Here is an 11,352-nt window from a genome sequence, read left to right as displayed (position 1 = left end):
ATCTCATCGGTTTCTGAATACGTTTAATAAGGTTATTCCCCTTCGTGGTGAAAGCTGGTATAGTGTGGGAGTCTCTCTCCATTGAGAGATCGGATGATAAGATTTCCTTATACGGAAGTATGAGTGTAATGATAGGAGGAGTTTTCATTTTTGGATATAGTCCCATCGCGCGTCTTGTGGTCAAATGTTGAGACTTGGTGGAAAACGAGGTAGTATACGTAGTTATAAATGTTTTGGAGTCGAGTAGTAGCTGGCCATATATCGAAAGCATAAGGACGATAAGTCAAAGAAGAAAGAGGTATCCTTGGATTGTGTGTTATCTTAGGTTCCAGTAATATCAGACGGTAACAGTGAATTAACAGAGTTATGTAACGTGGTACGTGGTTATGAGAAGATTGATCGGGTCCATAATTAAGTATTCCAATTCTTCGTGCAAAATAACGAATTTTAGTTTCCTTGATTTCGAGTCGAGAGAGGATGCCTTTCAGGCGTTCACTTAGAAGTATTTTCATATCTGATGTTTCATTTTGTGCTACACGAATTTGGCTAATAAGGTTGGTGTGAGTAATCACGTTCAAGGTTTGGACACGAAGAGGTTTAATTCTTCCCTTAATACGGGAAAAGGTTGGGAACGATTCTTCGGTAATAACCGGCGAGATCCAAGATTTTACGAATACGAGTCAGAGTCGTGAGGGTTTCCCGATTACGTGTGGCTTCGATGTTTGCGAGGTCTACTTTAATACCTTGACCACTAACAACATGGTTTAGGAATTGGACTTCGTTTAACCAAAATTCACACTTGAAAAATTTGGCATAGAGTTGCTCTTTTCTCAAGAATTCGAGCGTAGGACGGAGATGTTGTTCGTTTTCAATAATAAATAATAATAATAATAATAATAATAATAATAATAATAATAATAATAATAATAATAATAATAATAATAATAATAATAATAATAATAATAATAATAATAATAATAATAATAATAATAATAATAATAATGGAGATGTTGGTAAACTCTACTCTACTTTACCTTGCGTACTTGTCCTCCTAGTATATTTGAGGAGGCTCAACGCGCTTTCGATGGAGCCCTTCGATCTTCCTTGGGGCGTATTGTTACTGCTTCAGGGCCTGGGTTTGGTGATTGGCAGTGGCGGCTTGCCACCTTGCCATTTGTATTTGGAGGGCTTGGTGTTTATTCTGCGGGAGATGTTCGTCTTTATGCTTTTCTGGCTTCTCGATTATAGTCTGCTGGGTTGCAGACCAAGCTCCTACGTCATGCGAGTATTGTTGGTCTTGGTCGTGCTTTTTAAGATGCATTGGGTCTGTTTAATAAAACGGTTGGGTTTGATATTTTAGGTAATCCGAGTGAGGTCGCTGCCCCAATACTCATGAAGAAATTGGCAGATGTTTATTTCACAAAGGTTACCGCTTCTGCAGAATCCACTTTTTCGTTATCTCCCCGATAATCGGCCTTATGGAAATCACAGCAGGGTGATCACACCTCTGCTTGGCTAAGGGCAGTCCCTATTTTGGGGTTGGGTCAGACGATGAACGCAAAGACTTACCGATGTGTGTTGTGCTACCGGTTAGGTGTTCCATTGTTCTTTATCTCGACGGCATGCTCTGCCTGTTCAAGGGTTTTTACTGGGGATATTTTCGGGGATCACGCGGTGTCTTGTGCTGGTATGGTGGGTATTAAGCATCGACATAATATTGTCCGGGATTCCCTTGTTGATGTTTGTTATCGATCTGGGATTTCAGCGAGAAAGGAGGTTGACATTGGGTTGTCTGGAGGGAACGACAGGGCCCTCAGACCTGCAGATGTGTTACCTTATTCCTGGGATTGTGGTCGCGATGTTTGTGTTGACTTGACTGGGTCTTCTCCTTTGACACAGTCTGGGCTTTCTGACTTTGTCCCTGGACGTGCTGTGATTGATGCGGCTCGTCGGAAGCGGGTCAAGTACGAATCTAGTTGTCAGGCGATTGGTTATGGTTTCATTCCTTTCTCATTTTCTTCCCTTGGGGAATTAGAGAAGGAGGCTGTTTCTTTGCTAAAGTGGGTTCAGAAGAGTTCGATGGCGCAAGATATTGGTGCCGGTGCTGCTGCTCATATTTTTACTAGGATAGGTTTTGCTATTGCTAGAGGTGTGGGGGCCCAGATTGTCTCTAGGCTTCCCACTAATTTTTTGTAAGTTTTAAAACTTATAAGTTTATTATAATAATAATAATAATAATAATAATAATAATAATAATAATAATAATAATAATATAGTTAATTCCAATAATGAAAGAATAATAATAATTAATTTAATTAATATATTAATATATTAATATTGATATTAATATACACGCAGGCCGCGTGTATGAGAAAACAACAGTCTGGAGGACGACTTCGTTGCCAATTTGCCATTATGTTGCACTATCAAAATCATGATTAGTTTTTTTTAATTAGTCCATAAAGTTTCTGTAGTGATAAGAAAACTAATTGTATTAATGTCAACAGAAGTTGTAGATATCGATCTGTAATAGGAGATCGTTCGTTGAGGAAGGTTCAACAACAGCATCTTTATGTTGATTATATTCATTTTCAAAGATTTTTTAAAGAATATTATTCATTCAACTCATAGGTTTTGTTCACGCAATCTCATGAAATGTTCATCTTGATCTCCACCCACTACCCATCGAATTCAACCGTGTTGACATTATAAATTAATAAAATATGTAGTAATATATTTTAGCCAACAGGCTTCTCGATCTATATATAGACCTAATGGAATTATCACCTATACCATACATCCAACTCATTACATACAGATCTTTCTATCTTTCATATATTTCATACTTTACATACTTGATAGATAAGATAGATAGATACATAATAATACTTGTTATATTATACTTGTTTAATCCTCATCAATGGCACCTAGTTCGGTGTTTGCAGTTGGGTTTGTGCTAGCTTTTCTCTCTTTGTGTTTTTCAACGGCCTCTGCTGACATTGTGGAGACTTCATTTATTGTAAATAATTTATCTAATTGATTATATTGAATTTTCTTGATATACATTTATAATTAACATAAATGATAAATTATCATCCTTAATTAATTTTTCAGGTAAAGAATCTAACGGTGAACCGATTATGTCAAAATCAAGTGATCACTGCCGTGAATGGAAGCCTTCCTGGACCAACTTTAAGGGTTAAAGAGGGTGACAACGTTATTGTTCACGTTTTTAACCAATCTCCATACAACCTTACAATTCATTGGTATGTACTACATACCTATGTATATATGTATTATTTCCTTTTTCATACTTAATTGATATTGATATTTGATTGAATTAAACTAGGTAATTAATTTAATTTATTACTACGTATAAAATTTAATGCATGCAGGCATGGTGTGTTCCAAAAGCAAAGTCAATGGGCTGATGGTCCTGAGTTCATTACTCAATGCCCAATCAGGCCTGGAGGTAACTATACATATAGGTTCAATCTGACCGGACAAGTGGGCACCCTTTGGTGGCATTCACACGTTCAATGGCTTCGAGCTACCGTTCATGGTGCTCTTGTGATCCGCCCAAGAGATGGTCAAAAGTACCCTTTTGTTAAACCGTATCGCGAAGATACAATTGTGTTAGGAGAATGGTGGAATGCTAACGTTATCGATATTGAGAATGCCGCACTTGCAACTGGAGCTGCACCTCAAATCTCTGATGCTTATACCATCAACGGTTGGCCTGGGGATTTGTTTAACTCTTGCCGTTCAATTTCAAATAGTAAGTACTTATATAACTATATCTCGTTACCATATTATTATCCTAGCTTTGTTCCAGAATTATCGACTAGTTTGACTTTTTTTTTTTTTTTTTTTTTATTTATGATATATTTCTGAATTGAATTATCTCCCTATTACGCTCTTCATTCAAGAACAATTTTAAACTTATATTTAAAGAAAGTTGTTAGAAAAATAATTAAGTTGTTCTATTGAATGCTTTATTTTTCAATAATTAATAATATTAAGGACAAGTAAAAAATGAAATTGGGACAAACAACAATAATAAAGTGAACAGTTTATTTTATTTTTTTGGAACAGATGGGTATTTTTTTTTTTTTTTTTTTTTATGAACAAAATTTTTGCTAACAATGACATGTTTGTTTGTTTTGGTGAAAAAATTAGACACATACAGGCTAGACGTTGTCCCGGGAAAAACATATCTGTTGAGAATCATCAACGCTGCGCTCAATACTCAATTCTTCTTCAAGATAGCCAACCACAACTTGACTGTTGTTGGGGCAGATGCAGCATACACAAACCCCTACCAAACAGACGTGGTCGTCATCGGTCCTGGTCAAACAACCGACGTGCTTTTGACCGCAAACCAGGCACCAGGATTGTACTACATGGCGGCTCATCCCTACGCTAGTGCAGTTGGTGGTACATTCAATGGAAACACCACTACAGCAATCATTGCTTACCAAAACGCCACATCACAAACAACAACCCCAATTCTTCCAATCCTACCCGCTTTTAACGACACACCAACAGCCCATAAGTTCTCAAGCAATCTGACCGCACTTGTGACTAGCCCCTTTTGGTCCTCGGTTCCACAAACGGTAGACGAGGACATGCTTGTAACCGTTGGGCTTGGGTTATCACCTTGTGGCTCTAACCAAAATTGTAGTGGAATTTTCGGTCAAAGATTTTCTGCAAGCATGAACAATCATTCATTTGCTTTACCATCAACAATTTCTGTATTGGAAGCCTTCTTCAGAAATGTTAGCGGAGTTTACACAGATGATTTTCCGAATCAACCCCCGTTGGTATTTGATTATACCAATAATAGCAATAGTTTCAATCAAGACGGTCTTTTAATGGCACCAAAGTCAACAAGTGTAAAGAAAGTAAAGTTTAATTCAACGGTTCAGGTGGTGTTTCAAAACACTGCATTGATCGGTGTTGAAAATCACCCAATGCATTTGCATGGATTCAATTTTTATGTGTTGGCACAAGGATTTGGAAACTATAATGCCACAGAAGCTTCTAAAAACTTTAATTTTGTCAACCCACAAGAACGAAACACGATTGGGGTTCCCGTCGGGGGTTGGGCTGTCATCAGATTCAGAGCAAATAATCCAGGTACATAACCATACATACATAATCGTATAATAATACATCTTTGACTCTTCAAATTATTAGAGAGAGTATATATTAAACATGCATTCACAATTAATAATACCATTATTTAATTCATTTGACCATTTCTTAATTTTATCTAGTAGTATAATAATAGTTTTATTCCAACACGCATCTTGCTGGAAATGATCTTGAATTTTCTTATTAGAGTAATTATTAAATTGTTATTATTATTATTATTATATAGGGCATGATACTCGTTTTTATAACATAGGGAAAACACGTGATTTTCAAATATATGTAATTGTAAATGCAAATAGTACTTATAAAGATAAGATAATTAAATATAATAATGAAGAATTCATGAAAATTGTGGATGATGGAACTGCAGGTGTGTGGTTTGTCCATTGCCATTTGGATGTACATTTGCCATGGGGTTTGGCCATGGCTTTCTTGGTGGAGAACGGAGGTACGCCTGAATCAACACTCCCGCCACCACCTGCTGACTTTCCTAAGTGTACCTAGGTATAATCGACCGATCAAACAAACCCAACAAGGTTATTCGAGCTCGATTGTTCACTCATTTACTTGCATTGCGCATATATATCATATACATACATGTATCTCTGCATAATTATTCTTTTTCTACCTTGTAGTATTAATAAATTTGTGCCCATTACTTGTATAACTCATTCTTTTTTTTTGTACCCTTTATTTTTAATGTATCTTGTTATATTCACCGAGTTGTATATTATTATTAATGATTATATATCATGTTTCAATTAGTTCAATATAAATATGTTCATGGTTTATTAGTGTTTCAATTAGTTCAATATATATGATAATGAAAAACAAGAAGAAATATTGAAAATGATAATCGTGCGTACTTTTTAAATTAGATAAACGTAACAGATACTTAAAATAATAATTTTTTACTTTAAATACGGTCAAATAAACATTTTATTCAATAATACATTCATACGATTAAATAATTATTTATTTAATAAACATGCACGATTAAATAATTCCGTAGAGATCCACCACTAATAATTGGCAAAATATAAATTTACAGAGTGAGTTGGTAATTATACCTTTGCGAATTGATATTCAGGTTGAAACGAACACCTTGTTGAAGAGAAACTTACGATTAAAAGTATAATCGTCTCTTTGATAGTATACTTTAAACAACCAAACTCATATCAATTCAATATTAAAATAATAAAATTATATTAAAAAATTAATGAATAAGACTGCGTATATGATTTCGTTTCTTTTTCAACCGGAACCCAAAATAAAACGTGATGAAATTTTGTTTTGCGTGCGACAAGGAAAAGAAAAACAATCTTGTTTGTTTTCGTAAGTCTTCTAAACAGCTAAGCATATTTCTCTTGAGTAATAATATTCAATATCTATATCTATATACTGGCCTTTAAAAATTCGTGCGTTATACGGCGACTCTTAATCAAACAAACTGAAAACGTATATGTTATATCATTAACAATATGATAAATAGAGGATCACAAGTATTATAGTGGATGCGATAAACATAATATGGTTAAGTCTTTTTTGCTTTAAACAAAACACACTGATTAAGACTACTTATTCTGACATTAGCAAAACACAAAACACATGAACCCGTGCGTTGCACGGTAGTTGTATAAATCAAGTTTTTGATAACATTAGTATCACACCATTAAACCCGTTTGACAAGACTTTGCAAGTTTCTTTTTGATCTCTTTGAAATTAAACATAACCCAAATTTGTCTTTGCAATTTTTTATTTGATCTCTTTGAAATTAAACATATCCCAAATCGACTCATTCAAAAGTAGTTGAGTTAAAATGTCACTTATAGGTTTTTACTGAAGCCAACAATATGATTATGGCACCTAAAATATGCAACTGTTCTCACTCAAACAAATAAAATCAATTGAAATAAAACATTTGCTCCCCACCATTATCCTATCAGTTCTTAGGTCACTGATGACTTAGGGTTTAGCCCAATTAGGGTCTACACAATTAACTTGGGCCCCAAGTCAATTAACCCTAATTCCCATCTATAAATATGGGGCAAAACCTACATTAAGTTCACAATCTCCCAATCGCATACAACTCTTACTCTCTCAATGAAAGCACCACCTCATACGATCATTCGATCACACCGCAACGCCGCCACCGCAAGTCCGTAACGCACACGGCAGTTATCGCCGGATCTTCTCCACGATCGTCTTCACGATCGCAACTCTAGGGTTTTTACCTACGGGTCTTGTAGGGTTTTTTCTCCCTTTGCAGTTGAAAGGACCCGTTCATATACATTATAAACGATTCACAATAGTTGATTACATTGCGAGGTATTTGACCTCTATATGATACATTTTACAAACATTGCATTCGTTTTTAAAAGACAATCTTTCTTTACATCGAAAATTGACAGGCATGCATACCATTTCATAATATCCACTATCCAACTATAAATTGATTTAATAATAATCTTTGATGAACTCAATGACTCGAATGCAACGTTCTTCGAAATATGCTATTGAAGACTCCAAGTAATATCTTTAAAATGAGCAAATGCACAGCGGAAGATTTCTTTAACACCTGAGAATAAACATGCTTTAAAGTGTCAACCAAAAGGTTGGTGAGTTCATTAGTTTATCATAATCATTTATTTCCATCATTTTAATAGACCACAAGAATTTCATTTCCAGTTCTCATAAATATACGTCCCATGCATAGAGACAAAAACAATCATTCATATGGTGAACACCTGGTAACCGACATTAACTAGATACATATAAGAATATCCCCTATCATTCCGGGATCCTCCTTCGGACATGATATAAATTTCGAAGTACTAAAGCATCCGGTACTTTGGATGGGGTTTGTTAGGCCCAATAGATCAATCTTTAGGATTCGCGTCAATTAGGGTGTCTGTTCCCTAATTCTTAGATTACCAGACTTAATAAAAAGGGGCATATTCGATTTCGATAATTCAACCATAGAATGTAGTTTCACGTACTTGTGTCTATTTCGTAAAACATTTATAAAAGTTGCGCATGTATTCTCAGCCCAAAAATATAAAGGGTAAAAAGGCAAATGAAACTCACCATACTGTATTTCGTAGTAAAAATACATATAACGTCATTGAACAAGTGCAAGGTTGGCCTCGGATTCACGAACCTAAATTAATTATATATATTTATGTGTTGGTCAATATTTGTCTAACAAATTAGGTCAAGTCATAGTGTACCACAATCCTAATGCTCGAGACTAATATGCAAAAGTCAACAAAAGTAAATTTGACTCAAAATAATTTCCAAAAATCTATACATGATTAATATATAGTTTAAATATCGTCGTTTTATATTTTTAAATATTTTTAAAAGATTTATTAGAGTAAATAATATAATTTATTTATTAATAAATAAAATTTTATATTATATTTATATAATAAAATATACTTTTATATATATTAAGTAATAAAATTTATAGGGTTCATTTAATATTATAAAGATAATATGATAGGTATTATTAAAGTAAGTTATTACACGTAGTAAAATATGTTTGTATCAAATATTTATTTGATAAAATAATATCTATAATGATAGTAAGTAAAAGTTGTATTATTTTGTAATAATTATTATTATTATTATAAAAATATCAATATTTATAATTACTAAGATGACATTATGATAAAATGATAATTCTAATTATGATAACTTTAATATTTACGATAATTTTTAATATTATCTTTAAAATAATAATTCTATTTGAAATAATAATAATAATGATATTTTATAGTAACAATGACATTTCTATTAAAATGATAATTTTTGTTAAAATGATAGTTTTAATACTAACGATAATTTTAATAATAATAGTAATGATAAAAATAATAAGAACGATAATTTTATCTAAATCAATATCTTATAATATTTTAATTTCATCATGATACTCTTACCCATTATTTCCTAATCGTTTCGTTTAATTGCTTTTAATCGTCTTTTATATCATGTTCGTAATAATGATAATAATAGTAATCAAAATAATTAGGTGTTACAAATATTTGTTTTAATTACACTAATATTAATAATGATAGTTACTATAACATTATTAACGATAATACTAATAATTATCTTAATGATAATATAGTAATAATAATATTAACAATAACAATAACTATTTTTAAATAATGATATATATATTAATAATGATAATAATAATAATAATAATAATAATAATATCAATAATAATAATAATAATAATAATAATAATAATAATAATAATAATAATAATAATAATAATAATAATAATAATAATAATAATAATAATTGGATAATAATAATAATAGTAATTATAACTTTAACGATAATAACGATAGTAATAATAAAAAAATAATAATTTTTTTTAATGATAAATCCTTTTATTGATAAAGATAATAATAATAATAATAATAATAATAAGATAAAACTGGAACGACGATAATAATAATCATTTTTAATAATAATACAAAAATTCGATGGACTATAACTTCAAATCCGTTCATCGAAATCATTCGATATCTAAATGAAAAGTTCTTAATTTTTCGCTAGCTTTCCAACAACATGCATATCTTATACCTTATCTCAGTCGCATATATAACTAATTCAGGATTCAACATAACCTAACTAAAGGCAATATCAAAAGTACAAACATGCATAATCCTATATACTCGAGCACTAGTCAGGGATACACTATTAGTATGTAAAAGTTAAATTATGAGTACTCACGTATCAATATTGAGATTCAATATTGCAGGAAAGGTACGTAGACGCAACGGAGATGATAAATACTATATTGACCTCGCGAGCATACCCATGAACCATACCCAATCACCTCTATAGCTATAACCCATAATTTCCTTAATCCAATCCCACTCGAAAAACAATTTCGAAATCACTCGGACAGTACTCTGACGTACTATTTATGTATACTAATAATATCTTGAAATAATATGGAGTAAATTTATATATGTAAATCGATTGAGAGAGTTTAGAGAAAAATATTTTCAAGTTTCTATGAAATAATGAAACCTATTGAATTCTATTTATAATAGATTTTTGAATTATTAAAGTGAATTATTAAAGTATGAATTATTAAAGTGAATTATTAAAGTATGAATTATTAAAGTGAATTATTAAAGTATGAATTATTAAAGTATGAATTATTAAAGTGAATTATTAAAGTTAAAGTTAAAGTAAAGTAAAAATAAAGTAAAGGTAAAGTTTAAGTATAGTAAAAATATAAAACTACATAATATGTATAATACGCGTATAAATATATATAATATTAATTTAAATCATTATATATATTTAATAAAATAAAATATAAATATCGTTATCTTTATCATACTAGTTAAGTAATGAGTTGTCAAAAGTGGTTCTAGATATTTATAAAAGTTATATACGTTTTAATAATAAAGTTCTTTTTAAACTGAAAACGTTTTTGTACGTTTGAAACTAAATAGATCAATCGAGTCTTTATGAGATTCAATCTTCCACTATCCTTTGTCTAGTTCTCAATGATTAACAATTTGTTCTTATTTATAAATCACTTTACCATTTTCTGAATATTGTTAAAATAGAAAGATTTCTCAAATCAACGTGGGCTTTTCAACAGAGACTTGTAATCATAATTGAATATATCTGATAATTCAATCATTTGATCTTATCTTCTAATTCCATTGATAAACATTTTGAAACAGATACAATCATATAAAGTATTTAATCTAATATTTTGTTTACGTTTCAAGTTATAATATATATATACACATATACATATATAATCATATTCATTTAATGGTTCGTGAATCGTTGGAACTTGGTCGAGGTCGAATGAATGTATGAACATAGTTTAAAATTCTTGAAATTTAACTTAACAAATATTGCTTATCGTGTCGGAAACATATAAAGATTAAAGTTTAAATTTGGTTGGAAATTTCCGGGTTGTCACAGTACCTACCCGTTAAAGAAATTTCGTCCCGAAATTTGAGTGGAAAGCTCATGAATGATAATAAGTATGTTTTCATGATGCATACGGGCTGAAAATTAGAGTTTTATTATCAGCGAATAATTTAGATAAACAATCCATTTATATGAAGAGTACGAATGAAGCTAACATAGAAGAGTGAAATGAGTAAGTGTAGATTCATCTTATCATTTGACGTAGATATGATT

General features: G+C 31.4%; 1 protein-coding gene across 1 annotated transcript; it reads left to right on the top strand.

The window, feature by feature from the left end:
- The first annotated feature begins 2,863 nt into the window (after nt 1-2,863).
- Nucleotides 2,864-5,926, top strand: LOC139891746 (laccase-7). The gene is made up of 5 exons (XM_071874729.1): nt 2,864-3,019; nt 3,115-3,266; nt 3,396-3,778; nt 4,180-5,139; nt 5,528-5,926. The coding sequence occupies exons 1-5, from the start codon at nt 2,921-2,923 to the stop codon at nt 5,659-5,661; spliced, it is 1,728 nt and encodes a 575-aa protein (XP_071730830.1). The 5' UTR covers nt 2,864-2,920; the 3' UTR covers nt 5,662-5,926.
- The last annotated feature ends 5,426 nt before the right edge of the window (nt 5,927-11,352 follow it).

Source organism: Rutidosis leptorrhynchoides, chromosome 2 (genome assembly GCF_046630445.1).
Source record: "Rutidosis leptorrhynchoides isolate AG116_Rl617_1_P2 chromosome 2, CSIRO_AGI_Rlap_v1, whole genome shotgun sequence".
Taxonomy (NCBI): Eukaryota; Viridiplantae; Streptophyta; class Magnoliopsida; order Asterales; family Asteraceae; genus Rutidosis; species Rutidosis leptorrhynchoides.
Note: the sequence above shows the minus strand (reverse complement) of the source record. Positions and strands in the feature narration are given on the sequence as shown.

Coding starts and splice junctions, on each gene's coding strand:
- LOC139891746 (XM_071874729.1), top strand. CDS start 2,921: ATGGCACCTAGTTCGGTGTTTGCAGTTGGGTTTGTGCTAGCTTTTCTC. Junction 3,267..3,395: donor TACAACCTTACAATTCATTG/GTATGTACTACA, acceptor TAATGCATGCAG/GCATGGTGTGTTCCAAAAGC. Junction 3,779..4,179: donor TTGCCGTTCAATTTCAAATA/GTAAGTACTTAT, acceptor TGAAAAAATTAG/ACACATACAGGCTAGACGTT.